The sequence below is a fragment of the Narcine bancroftii genome, chromosome 7 (genome assembly GCF_036971445.1).
Source record: "Narcine bancroftii isolate sNarBan1 chromosome 7, sNarBan1.hap1, whole genome shotgun sequence".
NCBI lineage: Eukaryota > Metazoa > Chordata > Chondrichthyes > Torpediniformes > Narcinidae > Narcine > Narcine bancroftii.
The window spans coordinates 202,532,048-202,547,693 of record NC_091475.1 but is presented as its reverse complement, the minus strand read 5'-3'; the positions used below and the strand labels follow the sequence as shown (position 1 = coordinate 202,547,693).

Below are 15,646 nucleotides of genomic sequence, written 5' to 3'. Positions count from 1 at the left end.
TACTTCCATCTCTGAGAAAAACAATGAGAAGTTAGAGAGGATCAGCAGGTATGGCAGTGTCCATGGAAAGAAATTGTCAGTTGACGATCCAGGTGGAGTTCACCAGATAGAGGAACAGAAGTAGGCTATTTGCACCATCAAGTCTGCTCCGCCACATACATAGAGTTCCAATTTCTGGCCTTTTCCCCTAACCCTTGATAATTAATTAGATACCTGTCAATCTCCTCTTTAAACTCCCCCAGTGATCGGGACTCCACAGGTGTATGTAGCAACAAATTCCACAAATCCACGAACCTCTGGCTAAAGAAATTTCTTCTCATCGCTGTTTTAAATGGGTACCTTCTAATTCTAAGACTGTGCCACCTTGTCCTGGATTAACCCAGCAGGGGAACCATCTTATTCACATCTACTCTCTCCAATCATTTCAGCGTTCAAAACATTTCTATGAGATCCCCTCTCATTCCTCTATACTTCAACGAATACAGTCCAAGAACTAATAAATGTGACTCATATGTTAGCCCTTGCATTCCAGGAATCATCCTCGTAAATCTTCTCTGTAGTCTTTCCAACATCATTACACCTATTTTCAGATAAGGGGCCCAAAACTGCACACAGTTCTCCAAATGAGGTCTCACCAGTGCCCCATAGAGCCTCAGCAACATCTCTTTAATCTTATACACTATTCCTCTTGAAATGAATGCTAACATAGCATTTTCTTTCTTTACTGCCGATCCAACCTGGTTGTTAACCTTTAGGTTATTCTGTACGAGGACTCCCCTACATTTCTCAACATTGTATCTCATCTGCCATTCAACACTTCCTACTCCACCATCTATCTTGATGTCATCTGCAAACTTGACCACAAAACCATTCAATTCAAAATCTAAATCACCAATATACATTGTAAAAAGGAGCGGCCCCAACACTGACACCTGTGGAACATCACTAGTAACTGGCAACCTACCAGAAACAGATCCCTTTGTTCCCACCCTTTGCTTTCTGCCTATCGGCCAATGCTCCGCCCAGTAAAATAACTTTCCTGTAATTCAATGGGCTCTCATCTTATTAAGCAGTCTTTTATCCGGCCCCTCATTGAAGGTCTTTTGAAAATCCAAATACACAACATTCACAGCCTCTCCCGTCCATTCTACTTGAGGTTTCCTTAAAAAATCCAATAGGTTGGTCAGGCAGGATCTTTCCTTCATGAAACCATGCTGTCTTGGACTTATCATGTCATGCACCTCGAGGTATTTCATAACCTTGTCCTTGAGGATCAGCCCCAATAACTTTCCAACTACCCACGTTACACTAATAGGCCTTTATTTCTTTTTTTCCACCTTCCTCCTTTCTTCAACAGCAGAACTACACTTCCAATCCTCCGGAACAATGCCAGGATCTATTCGTTCCTGGAAAATCATTTCCAATGCCTCCACAATCTCCAAAGCCACCTCCTTCAGAACCTGTGGGTGCACCTCATCTGGTCGGGAGACTTAACTTTCATCCATTTAGGTTACTAAGCACCATCTCTCCAGTAATCTTGACTGTACTAAATTCTAGTCGGTCTATCAGGTATATTACTATTGTTTTCCTCAGTGAAGTCTGGCGCAGAATACTCATTTAATTCCTCTGCCATCTCTTTGTTATCCAATATAATTTCTCCAGCATAATTTTCAATCAGTCCTATATCTACCCATCTCTCTCTTTTACTCTTCATATATTTAAAAAGTCTCTTAGTATCCTTTTTATGTTATTTGCCAACTTCCTCATAATTCCTCTTTTCTTTCCTAATGACTTTCTTTGTCTCTTTCTGTAAGTTTTTGAAAGGTTCCCAGTCCTCTGTTTTTCCACATATTTTTGCTTCCTTGTCTGCCTTCCCTTTTGCTTTTATTTTAGCCTTAACCTCTCCAGTTAGCCACATTTGTGCCATTTTTCCATTCTAATTTGGTTTTTTTTGGAATATATCTAACCTGCATTCCTTTATTTCTTGTAGAAATATCATCCAATCTGCTGTCCCTCCATCTTTCTTTTTCAATCAACTTGAGCCCATTCCTCTCTCATACCACTTCAATTTCATTTGTCCCACTGAAATATTGACTCACTAATATCAACTTTTCTTTTTCAAATTTGAAACTGAACTCAACCATATTATGATCACTACTTCCTAAGGGTTCCATTAACTTTAATTTCTGAATCACCTCAAGTTCATTACACAATCGCTCTCTGGTTGTGAAAACTGAGTGCAATCTACAAGATGAACCAGAGGTGGGAGTGTGGGGGCTGGCAGATTGTGGGAGGAGGACATGGGGTGAAGCCTTTTGGCAATATGATCAATCAGAGTTGGCATCCCTGCCAACCAGCTGGTCACTAGGTTCAGTCCAAGTAACATACACTTTCCAAGACCAAAACCCATTGCCACTTATTATATCAAACAAAATCATGGCTCCTCACTGAGCAATCAGATACTTACTTTGCCTTGCAACGTCGATGACTCAGAAGACAAGGTCTTTTTTTCCTAATGAACACAAAAACTTTGATTAACATCGATGCCCAATATTTGAGTATGAATGAACATCCACAATAATTCCATTTATTGATAGTCAGTTTTCTGGCGATTTCTTTTGAGTACAAAAGTTCCTCCAGCTGTTTGTTTTTGTAAAACCTCATTTCAATTTGGTTTTGTTGCTGCAAAACACATTGAAATTATATTGCCAGGCTACATTGAAAGCCCTCTTGTCCTCTTGTGACAAAGAGGGTGGACTTGGGAGAGCCTGTGGATGTGGTGTATTTGGACTTTGATAAGGTACCGCACGGGAGACTAGTGGGCAAGATCAGGGAGCATGGTATTGGAGGTAAGGTGCTGACATGGATAGGAAATTGGTTAAGAAATAGGAAACAAAGGGTTGGGGTAAGCGGGTCTTTTTCAGGATGGCAGGATGTGACGAGTGGAGTGCCGCAGGGATCGGTATTGGGTCCTCAGTTGTTTGTAATTTATGAAATGATTTGGATGAGGGGATTATTAATAACTTGAGCAAATTTGCAGATGACATGAAACTGGGTGGCGGTGTGGGGTGTGAGGGGGATGTCAGGAAAATGCAGAGGGACTTGGACAGGTTGGGGGAGTGGGCTGCTGAATGGAAGATGACGTTCAATGTAAGCAAATGTGAGGTTATCCATTTTGGGGGCAATAATAGGAAAGCTGAGTATTATTTAAATGGAGACAAGCTAGGGAGTGGGGAGGAGCAAATGGATCTGGGAGTACTTGTTCACCGGTCACTGAAGACTAGCATGCAGGTTCAGAAAGCTGTGAAGAAGGCTAATAGCATGTTGGCTTTCATAAAGAGGGGATTGGAGTATAGGAACAGAGACGCCCTTCTGCAGCTGTACAGGGCCCTGGTGAGACCCCACCTGGAGTATTGCGTCCATTTCTGGTCTCCAATTTTGAGGAAGGACATACTAGCTATAGAGGGTGTGCAGCGCAGATTTACAAGGTTAGTTCCAGGGATGGCGGGATTGACATATGCTGAAAGGCTAGAAAAACTGGACTTGTATCCGATGGAGTTTAGAAGGATGAGGGGGGACATGATTGAGGTATACAAAATCATCAGGGGGATAGACAAGGTGAAGTCGGATTACTTGTTCCCAATGATGGGGGAGACGAGGACTAGAGGGCATAGTTTAAGAATACAGGGTAGGCCCTTTAGGACGGAGATGAGAAAACATTTTTTTACCCAGAGAAGTGTGAATCTGTGGAATGCTCGGCCACAGAGGGTGGTAGAGGCAGATTCGCTGATTATGTTCAAAAGAGAGTTAGATAAGACTCTAGTGGGCAAAGGAGTTAAGGGTTATGGGGATAAGGCTGGAAAGGGGTACTGATGGTAGTGATCAGCCATGATCTGTAAAATGGCGGTGCTGGCTCGACGGGCCAAAGGGCCTACTCCAGTTCCTATTGTCTATTGTCTATTGTCTAGACTCTCCCACCATGGGAAACAACCTTTCTACATCTACTCTGTCCATGTCTTTCAATATCCAAAATGCTTCAATGAGATCCCCTCTCAATCTCCTAAATTCCAATGACTACAGGCCAAGAGGTGTCAAATACTCCTCATTTGATAACCCTTTCCAGGGTCATCCAAGAGAACCTCCTCTGAACTCCCTCTGACCTCAGCACATCTTCTCTTAAATGAGGAGTGTAAAACCATTCATAGCCCTCCAAGTGAGGTCTCACTTGTGAATTTTAGCTGGATGCAAATCTTAGAACTCTGAACCTTAGGACCAGAAGACAAATTAGGCTTGGAAAATAAACACCACTTTTTCCAGCAACTTCTAGATCCCAACAAATTAGCAAGGAAAAAAAAAATTGACCACGCGCAGCTGAATTGAAATGCATCTTTCATTCAGTGTCGTGCTCAGCTCTTCAATAAAGAATTGCTGGAGGAACTCATCAGTCAGACAGCAGCCATAGGTGGAGCCATAGGTGGAGCGGTAGAGCTATAGGTGGAGCGGTATAGCCATAGGTGCAGCCATAAGTGGAGCGTCAATGCTTCAGATCTGGAGCTTTGAGCAAGGTTAAAGGAGAGGGAGAAATCATATAGAGGAGATCAAACCAACAGCATGAACAAATTCTTCTAATTTTGAGCAATTTCCATCTCTTAGAAACATAGAAAATAGGTGAAGTAGGCTATTTGGCCCTTCAAGCCTACATGGCCATTCATTATGATCATGGCTGATCAGTACCCGGTTCATGCCTTCTCCCCATACCCCCAAATCCCCTTGACCACAAGAGCCAAATCTAACCTACACTTAAATATTGACAGGGAACCGGCCTCAACTACTTCCTGTGGCAAAGAATTCCACACATTTACCACTCTCTGAGAGAAGAAATTTTTCCTCATCTCAGTCCTAAAAAAATTCTGCCTTATCCTTAAACTATGCTCCTTGGTTCTGGTTTTTCCCAGCATTGGAAACAACCTTCCTGCGTCTAGTCTGTCTAAACCCTTAAGAATTTTATAAGTTTCTATAAGATCCCCCCTCAATCTTCTAAATTCCAGAGAATACAAGCCTAGTCTATCCAACCTTTCTTCATATGTGAGTCCCTCCATCCCCGGTATCAACTTAGTGAACCTTCTCTGCACCCCCTCCAAGGCAAGGATGTCCTTCCTCAGATAAGGCGACCAAAACTGCACACAGGACTTCAGGTGTGGTCTCACCAAGGCCCTGTACAGCTGCAGCAGGATCTCCCTACTCCTGTACTCAAATCCTCTTGCTATGAACGCCAACATACCATTTGCCCTCCTCTCCAACTGCTGCACCTGCAGGCCCACTTTCAACGACTGATGCACAACAACACCCAAGTCTCGCTGCATCTCCCCTTTTCCTAAGCAGATACCATTTAAATAATAATCCTCTTTCCTGTTCTTACCTCCAAAGTGGATAACCTCGCATTTATCCTCATTAAACTGCTTCTGCCACATCCTGGCCCACTCACCTAACTTGTCCAAATCAGTCTGCACCCTCCTAGCATCCTCCACACAGCTAACCCTGCCACCCAACTTCGTATCGTAACCCAAATTTCGAGATACTGCTACGTATTCCCACATCTAAGTCATTGATATAGATTGTAAACAACTGCGGCCCCAGCACTGAGCCCTGTGGTACCCCACAGGCTGCAATTCTGAAAAGAACCCATTTATTCCTACACTTTGCTTCCTGTCCCTCAACCAATTCTCTATCCACCTTAATACCATACCTCCTATACCGTGCTCTTTAAGTTTATACGCTAGTCTTCTGTGCGGAACCTTATCAAACGCCTTACTAAAATCTAGACATACCACATCCACTGGTCCTCCCCTATCCACTCTACTGGTTACATCCTCAAAAAACTCTATTAGATGCGTCAGACATGATTTCCCCTTCACAAAACCATGCTGACTCTGTGCGATGATACCACTACTTTCCAAATGTACAGCAATTGCATCTTTAATAACCGATTCTAGCCCCTTCCCTACTATTGATGTCAGGCTAACTGGTCTGTAGTTTCCTGAAGTAAAACATTAAATTCTGCAGACACCAAGGTTGAATTAAAGACACAAAGCTGGAGAAAGTCAATAGGGCAAACATAACCAATGTTTCGAGCTTAAACCATTCATCAAGGTATGAGAAAATGTAAGCAGGCATCTGAAATCTATTTACCTAAACATGTACTTAATTTTACATCTTTTTCTCCCTTCCCTTCCTGATGGTTTCATCTCTCCACCTCCCACACCTTCTGTCTTGTACTCTCTCACCTCTGGGCCACTCCGCCAGCTTCCTTCCACCTTTGTATTTGCAATTTCATTTCTTCTATCTTAGTCTTGACAAAGGGTTCAGACCCAAAGCATCAGCTGACCATGGATGCTGGTGGACCTGCCGAGTTCCTCCAGCTTTTCTTTGCTTGTTGAAGATTCTAGCCTCTGCAGCATTTACGCCTCAATAACATTGTGTGGAACTGAGGCAAACATAGGTCACGTTGTAACCCCCCCATCATCCTGGTCACACCTCTTCACACTGCTACCTTTGGGAAGAAGTTACAGAAGGTCGAAGCCCAGAACCTCTAGGCTTTCTAATCCCCCCCCTTCAGAGTTTTATGGCCCCTCAACCTCCCTTTACCACCCTGATTATAAACTACTCGGCTCTCTACGGTGCTGCACTGGTCTATGTATGTACTCCGACACCACAAAAGACCTGTCTGCACAATTGAACCACCACCTTTTCCTCTTGTACTACAGGTAGTCCTCAATTTATGATGGGGCTCCGTTCCGGCACTCCCATTGTCAGTCGAAAAAAATTGTAACTCAAAATAGAATATTGCACTTAGCATTTTATAATGAAATGTTGAACACGCCATGTTGAATACAGCGACTGAGAGCCTGGTTGAGTCAGCGTCGTGCTGTACACTACTCTCCCACGATGCTGCCATCACCCAGAATCACGTGAGAGGAGCGTGCCATTTATCGCAAGGGTGGGGACACATCAGAACTCGAAAGTAGAAAATTCATATGTCGGAGTATTGGGGACTGTAATTCTGAATATTTATTATTCTTTATATTACCTTTAAACAAGTCTGCCAGCTCAACCCTCATCCACCCAGGCTCTCAAATACATGCTGCACCTACCTGATCTCTTTCCAAGTTTCCTCCACTGCCTACAAAGTTATACAATATTGTACCAGCCACCATTACAACTCTGTGAGGTTGTCCTCAGGGTTGTATGCAATGTCATTTAGATACTTGGACAACACATTTGAACTTTGGCAGTGACCTGATGCCCCAAAATGGCCTCCATCAAATAACATAAAAGTACTATTTGCCTTTCCACTGTCTGTGGCAAGTAGGATGTCAGAGGGAAACTTTGCAGCAATCAACTCAAACCTATCAACAAACTCAAACCAGCATCACAGAGCTAAAATAACTGGCTCACAGTTAACCCAGAGATACTAGATCCACGTACCACCTCACAACAAGACGTCTCATGGAACAGTTGGATACTTACTTCTTCAGTCCATGGAGATGAAAGGAGTATCGCATCACTTTTCTACATGATAAAAATGCAAACATAAACCTCCATTAATTATGCTGTTTGCAAAGCTCCAATTTAGTCCATCTTAAATGGTGACACCATTGCCTTCTGCCAATTCTGTCATTTATTGCATTAGTAGAGAGAAGATTTGGCATCAGGAAAGTAGATCACTGGTGAATGAGGGCTGAGTTTGCCTTTGCTGGCAATCCCCTACCCAAGAGGTCGAGACAGTTAACAGAATTAATCCTGGAGTGGATTTTATAAAAGTTGCTTTCAAATGTCTCAAGCAGCTGAACTGCCACTTACCCAGAGCAAATTTGAATCAATTTGAATTGTTAAAAACTGCTCAACGACAAGTTAGGAGAAGTACAAGCCTATAGACTGGGACACAAAGTTCCCGGCGCTGTATCAATGAGCCCTCAACCATCTTCCTCTGGAAATAATGATACCCCACACACAAAATATTCAATAACTTGCAACAGTTTGACGCAGATCCATCCTGCTAACAGCGACGAAGCTGGTCACTGTTCACGGCTTCTCAATACAATGAAATGATTGGCCCAGAGTGAGCACATACTGACAGACAGCAGGAACCAAACTATCCCTCCTCCCCACTATCATGAGATCTCCCGAAAGTGCTTTTCCTGTTAATAATTAATTCCGTTACAAGCACTAAAATCTTGATTAGAATATGAAATAAAGTTGACATAGGTGGACCAGATGGCTTGCATGTTCTTCTACAATAAAAACTATACCAATGAATGATGTGTGAAAAGACATCAGTGAATTGAGGGGTTTGGAGGGATACGGTCCAGGCGCAGGTCAGTGGGACATGCTCAGGCTAGAAAGACTAAAGGGCCTGTTTCTCAGCTGTGGTGTTCTAAATCTCTAAAGATCTTCTTTGGCTTGGCTTCGCAGACGAAGATTTATGGAGGGGGTAAAAAGTCCACGTCAGCTGCAGGCTCGTTTGTGGCTGACAAGTCCGATGCGGGACAGGCAGACACGATTGCAGCGGTTGCAGGGGAAAACTGGTTGGTTGGGGTTGGGTGTTGGGTTTTTCCTCCTTTGCCTTTTGTCAGTGAGGTGGGCTCTGCGGTCTTCTTCAAAGGAGGTTGCTGCCCGCCAAACTGTGAGGCGCCAAGATGCACGGTTTGAGGCGTTATCAGCCCACTGGCGGTGGTCAATGTGGCAGGCACCAAGAGATTTCTTTAGGCAGTCCTTGTACCTTTTCTTTGGTGCACCTCTGTCACGGTGGCCAGTGGAGAGCTCGCCATATAACATGATCTTGGGAAGGCGATGGTCCTCCATTCTGGAGACGTGACCCATCCAGCGCAGCTGGATCTTCAGCAGCGTGGACTCGATGCTGTCGACCTCTGCCATCTCGAGTACTTCGACGTTAGGGATGTAAGCGCTCCAATGGATGTTGAGGATGGAGCGGAGACAACGCTGGTGGAAGCATTCTAGGAGCCGTAGGTGGTGCCGGTAGAGGACCCATGATTCGGAGCCGAACAGTAATATGGTGGAAAATACACAGCTTCAAAAAAAAATTGCTAATTAATAGACTGATTTAATGCAGTTTAATAGAGGCCATTTTTGAACTTTAGTGAGAACTTCTATGCTGGGAAAATGCCAGGATTTTTTGGTTTTACCCCTGGTTTTATTTCATCAATAACAAAGGTTCAACCAATTGGTTATGAGTGGCCATTCTCTTTTCCAGTGGGAGGGTTTGAAGCAGGAAGCCTCATGAAGGAATCTCCAGGGGTCAACTGGAGTCGACAATCCCACCACCAAGGGGCGTATGTTGAATGTGCTTGGGATTAAGTACAGGGGGAATGCAAGAGCCAAGTTCTCCACACAAAGAGGTGGGTGCATGGAATGCACTGCTGACAATGGAGGTGGAGGCAGATAAAATAGAATCTTTAAGAGTCTATAAGACAGTGTGATTGAGTATATAGATATGTTTTTGAGAGAAAAATTTGGAAAGGTTTGTTAGTGTAGGTCACATACAAACACTTTAAAACAGATCTTATTTGAAATACTGGAGCTCTGCCCCATGGTAGACATATTGGCTCCAGAGCTTGTGCAAGAGCTTTTGAAGAGTTGGAATAAGGAAACAAAAAGGAACTCTGTGATGACCTGAAAGAAAGAGGTTATCATCTGAATGGGGCAAGTTTCGTCAGCAAGACACTGAAGTGGCAGATTAAAAAGGAACAACAAATCTCTCTCTGAAAACCGACAAGAACCTTCCTGAGTGGTAACCATTTACCTTTCAAGCACCAAAGCCTGGTGAACTTTATAAATGTTAAATTCTGTGCACAGTCTAAGAATTGCCTGCAACCAGTGAACTTGGAAGAATGAGAAGTGAGATTGGACTGTGAACCAAAGAACTTTTCTGAACTTACACAAACATTACACACACATGCGCTTAGAATTAGAAGGGAGTTACGTTAATTAGTTAAGTCAATAGAGGTAAGTTAACGTTTTATTCTATTTTCATGTTTAAAGATAATTAAAAGCAACTTTTGTTTAAGTAACCATTTATCTTGGTGAATATCTTCTGCTGCTGGGTTTACGGGTCCTCTAGGCTTGTAACAAAAGGCACAAGGAACTGAGAAAAATGGAGTAGGGAAATTCTAGGCAGTTGGTCGAGTAGTTTATTGTGTTGGCACAACATTGTGGGCTGAAGGGCCTATACTGTGCTGCAGATTTCTATTCTATGTTCTATTTTCACCAAGAACCCTAGAACAACTTGCTATCTTGGCGCAAGTGACATTCCAGCCCAGACAAACCAAGAACCCTCCCTTTATAAATCAATTCAAAAATCGAAAGCCTCTCTCCAACGATTAAATACTTACTTCTTTGGAGATCTTATCTTCAATGGATGTCCCAACTCTTCCCTAAAGGAAAGGGTAATGCAAATAAAAGTTCTATTAACATTTCAAAGCAAGCAAGCAAATGATAACATATGGTATCAGAACAAAGCAAGTCCCTATATTATTGATTTTAAACACCAATCAAATGCATTGCCTGCTGGCAGACACTTCACATTCCATCTGGTCTCGCCCATAGGGTGATTAACCTGATGGCAGAGTCCTCCAGCTCTGAAATATCCCCAGAAATCTTTTGGGCAACCTGTTCAGCTGAATGAGATCCTTCCCACAGCTGGTACAAGAACCACATAAAACAATGTCTTGACCGGTTGTAACATGAATCCTCGATGAAAGATGTCGTAGGCAGGCTGATAGGGGTCCTCAATGATTTTGTGCGCCTGGTTTGTGAGGATGACTCAACCAAGTATTGGGGAAGAAAAATCTCATTGACGAGGTTTGTAAGTCGTTAGGAACAGCATTTTTTTTTTGTTTTTTATTTTTCACACTATGAACCAAATTAACCAAAATACACACAAACATTTCCCTCTTGAGTATACACAGTGTCATTTTCTCCCCTTTCTCTCCCCTTCCTTCTTCCCACCCCGCTCCCCACCCACTAAACGTTCAACATATACAATACATAAACCCATTAAACAATGTCATCACACAATGAAAATAAACAAGAAAATTGTGTCATCTACTTTTACACACTGGGTCAGTTCATTTCATCTTCTTCTCATTCTGTCATTTTAGGGGGTGGAAGTCCACGATAGGCCCTCTCTGTTCTGTTCCATGTAGAGCTCCCAAATTTGTTCAAATAATGTGACTTTATTTTTTTAATTATATGTTATTTTTTTCAATGGAATACATTTACTCATTTCCATGTACCATTGCTGTACTCTCAGGCTCTCTTCTGATTTCCAAGTTGACATTATACATTTTTTTGCTACCACTAAGGCTACCATAATAAATCTTTTTTGTGCTTCATCCAGTTTGAGACCTAATTCTTTACTTCTTATATTACTTAGAAGAAAGATCTCTGGATTTTTTGGTATGTTGATTTTTCTGATTTTATTGAATACAATCGTTACCAATTCCCTTAACAGAGAAGTTCTTCAATGAGCTAAAGAGAATAATAAGGAAATTCTTATGGAAAAGGGGGAAACTGAGGATAGCGCTAGATAAATTAAGAGAATGGTACAAACAAGGGGGCTTACAGCTACCAAACTTTAAGAATTATTATAGAGCAGCACAATTAAGATATCTATCAGATTTTTATCAAACAAGGGAAAAACCAGATTGGACCAGATTAGAGCGAGATAAAATAGGGGAGAAGTACCAGAACATATACTTCATAAGTGGGATGAAAAACTGGTGCAACATAGAAGTTCACCAGTACTGCACCATCTGCTCAACATTTTGAAGAAGATTCATGTAGAAAGGAAAAAAACAAATTACCAACTACCAAAATTATTTTTGACACAAAATCAACTAATCCCTTTCACAATAGATAACCTTTCCTTTAGAGAATGAGAGAGAAAAGGAATTAAAAGAATAGAAAATTGTTTTTTGGGAAATAATTTATTATCTTTTGAACAAATGAAGTACAAATATGGAACAACTCACGGTACAATGTTTACATACCACCAACTGAAAACCTACTTGAAGGACAAACTGGGAAGCAGACTGAGATTACCAGAAGGAAGCAGCTTTGAATATGTGATTACAGACACAATGATAATTAAAAGATTTATAACAAACATGTACATCAAGCTGCAAGAGAAAGAAAATGATGAAATAAGCTGTAAACCCAAACAAAAGTGGGAACAAGATCTAAACATAAAGATAAAGAATGAAATATGGGAAAAGTTATGCTCCGGAACTATGAGAAATACAATAAACACGAGGTTACGCATGATACAATATAATTGGTTACACAGGCTATACATCACACCCCAAAAGTTAAATAAATGGGACCCAACAGTATCAGACAGATGTTTTCGCTGTAAGAAGGAAACGGGAACATAACATGCAATTTGAGCATGTGAGAAAGTGGAAAAGTTTTGGGAAGATCTAAACCTGGAACAGTATTCTTGAAGGATATTTTGGCTCAATGTTAGGAGAAATAAGGATCCACCAGATGACTCATTGTGTTAACAATGGGTCAGCCACGATAATGAAAGAGAAAGCAGCTATGATGAACCATCTTCTCTTATGTGTTTGCTCTTTTTTTCCAATGAAATTAAACCCAACATTAGTATTTGAACTGAAGATGAAATTTTACTGATTAGTACAAAGGTCTGTTTGCTCCACCAAAATTCACAATCTAACATTAAAGACTTCTGAACTTTTCAGATGTAAATTGCTTCACAATTCCTGGAACCAGGCTTCAGAGAAATGATACTCATTTGGCATAACACAAGATGGAAAACCAAAATCTGCAGACACAGTGGTTGAAGTAAGAGCGCCATGCTGGAGAAACTCAGCCGGTCAGACAGCATACTTTATATTGCAAAGGGCTCATGCCCGTAATATTGGTTATGAATTTTTATCTTTGCTGAATGGAGTGCTTTGCCTGGCTGAGTTTCTCAGGCATTGTGTTTTTTACTGGCATAACACAAGCCCGAGGAAATCAATAAATAGGAATATATCGCCTGGGGTGGTGGAGGAAGCCAGGTCAATAGGGACATTTAAAGGACTCTAAGGTGGGCACATGGATGCAAGAAAAATAGAGGGTTATGGGTGCGAGGTTGGGAAGGTTTAGATTGTTGAGTAGGATCAGATAGGTCGGCGCAACATTGTGGGCCAAAGGGGGCAGTGCTGAACTGTTCCATGCTCCAAATACTGACATAAAACCAACCTTCAACTATTCCCAAAAGTCTCCTTTCAAACCCAATGGACTCCTATTTCAGCAAGTTCAAGTAAAAGCTGTTGGAAACCTTAAAAAAAAACTGATGAATCCTAGCACCGCAACATTCTTTTGGGAAGGAAGTCAGCTGCACTTCCTCAATCCAGAGATACCAGAGCCTCTTATGTGAACGTCTCTTTACTACCTTGTGAAATGGCCATTCGGTGAGGTCGCAATAAAAACTGGCTTCACCTGCACCATACCCCATCCCCTGAACTATTAGCAATGCGACTCAAGCACTCCCTCCATTGCACATCTCATCACTTGGATCTCGCTGTCTGTTGATTATCGCCAGGCCAGAAGCACGAGTGCACTACTTTAACCAAGAGGGGTCTCTATAAATTGCATAATAGTAATTGACGGTAGCAACTTACCACCATTTTCTCAAGAGCAAATCAGAGATGGGAATTTAAAGGTTGGATTTTCTGATTTGAAATCCAGCTCAAGTTTATTATCTTCTAATTGCACAAGTAGAATCTGACGAAACGGTGTTGTCCAGTCTTCAGTGCAAAACATGCAGGCACACAATCAGACATAACACACATACAAGACAAGCATTTCATCAATACAAATAAATAGATATTGTTTCATGAATATGAGAGTCTCGGAAGGTCAGTAGGAGCAGTTCCTTTGGTCGTTCACCATTCTCGCTGCCCGTGGGAAGAAGCTGTTCCTCAGCCTGGTGGTGCTGGCTCTGATCCTCCCGTATCTCTTTGGAAGATGCTGCATACAGGGTGGATGGGGTCTTCAATCATTTTGTGTGCCCTCTTCAGACAATGATCATAGTAGATCACATGGATGGGTGGGGGGTGGGGGGTGGGTGGGTGGAAGGAGACTCCAGTAATCCTCTCTGCCACTCTTAGGGTCCAGTAGATTGAACGATTTCTCTGCAACAATTGCACCACACCGTGATGCAACCAGCCAGGTTGCTCTCGATAAAGCTCAAGTAGTAGGTTGACATGTAGGTGGCCAGTACTCTTGTCGGCTTCAGTCTTCTCAGGAAGTTCAAATGCAGTTCCTGACAAGTGGGGAGATGTTATGTGCCCATGATAGATAACTAATTAAGTGAACTCAAGGATTTTGGCACTCTCTGCCCTCTCTCTCTCTACTACAGAGTTGCTGATGTATTGTGGAGGGTGGTCCTTCCTGGTCCTCCTGAAGTCCACTATCATCTCCTACATCTTGTTTATGTTGAGACTCAGGTCGTTACTCTTGCACCATATCACGAGATTTTCCACCTCTTCTCTGTAGTGCGACTATCTTTGTTGCTGATGAGGCCAACGACTGTTGCGTCATCTGCAAACTTGGTGACACTGTCGAAGCTGGATCTGGTGATGCAGTCACGGGCCAGTAGCGTGAACAGGAGTGGGCTGAGCACACAGCTCTGAAGTGCACCAGTGCTCAGTGTGACTGTGCTTGACACTGAAGGCATAAATATCCTAACGGTAATTGAAGGTAACAACTTCACATGACCAAATCAGAGACGGAAATTTAAAGGCTGGATTTTCCAATTGTACTGAGTTCTTCCCTTGAAATGCACACAAGAGCCCACTAGCTCCTGGGTTACGTCATGAAAGTACAACTTACAGAGAGTTTCCTATTTACAGCAGTGCCAACTCCCTGAAAGTAAAGTCAACTCATGGAAAGTGCGAGGATTTGGATATGTGCTAAATAAATGAGCACCATGTTCATGTGTTTGACTCACAAAGCACATTCCAAATTGAAGGGCAGCCAGTTTATTCCTGAAAGGATCACAGAAACACTGACCAACATGTTCCAGCCAATTCACTCCTCCTTCGTGCAATGGAGACTGCAGCCAGTGAGGAATGCAAAGTGAATGAATGCCAGCCCAGGGCAGCCTCTGTTCAAGATTTATAGCTGCCAGCTCAAGCAATCGATTCGTGCATCCAATTTCAGATTTCTTTGGTCAGAGTGCACACACGACCCCACATACGTTTTCCTGTGGATGAGGCAGAATTACCACTTACTGGTACAGTGTTGTTCCAATTGTCCAAAACCATTCTACCAAAATCCTTGGATATCCGAAAAAAAATTCAGTTGAGACATGGTGTCACAGGTTGAAATTTTTCTTTTACCTAGAGTGCTCGAGGGGCACCATTTTGCAAGGGAGACATTTGTCACAGGTGACGCACTGAAGGAAAGGATAGCACTGATTATTTATTTATAAATTGTCATTTTTTTTTCCCCATGAGTTACTCCAACTTTGTGATAAATTGCATTGTGGCATTCTCAGGATTTGAATCAAATACCGTGCGCTCTCTCCCCACTATCCCATCTGAGCCGTGCTCTCTCC

At 42.4% G+C, this 15,646-nt stretch overlaps 1 protein-coding gene across 17 annotated transcripts in view; it reads right to left on the bottom strand.

Moving 5' to 3' along the window:
• gyg2 (glycogenin 2) overlaps positions 1-15,646 on the bottom strand; it is a 118,875-nt gene that overhangs the window by 10,374 nt on the left and 92,855 nt on the right. For 12 of the 17 annotated variants that reach the window (XM_069892034.1, XM_069892035.1, XM_069892031.1 and 9 more), the window contains 3 exons: positions 10,410-10,451; positions 7,528-7,569; positions 2,468-2,512 (listed from right to left, as the gene is read on the bottom strand). In XM_069892034.1, the coding sequence (XP_069748135.1) occupies positions 2,468-2,512; positions 7,528-7,569; positions 10,410-10,451 (129 nt within the window). The remainder of the gene's footprint in view (positions 1-2,467; positions 2,513-7,527; positions 7,570-10,409; positions 10,452-15,646) is intronic. The other 5 variants (XM_069892039.1, XM_069892038.1, XM_069892041.1 and 2 more) reach the window with 1 other exon arrangement.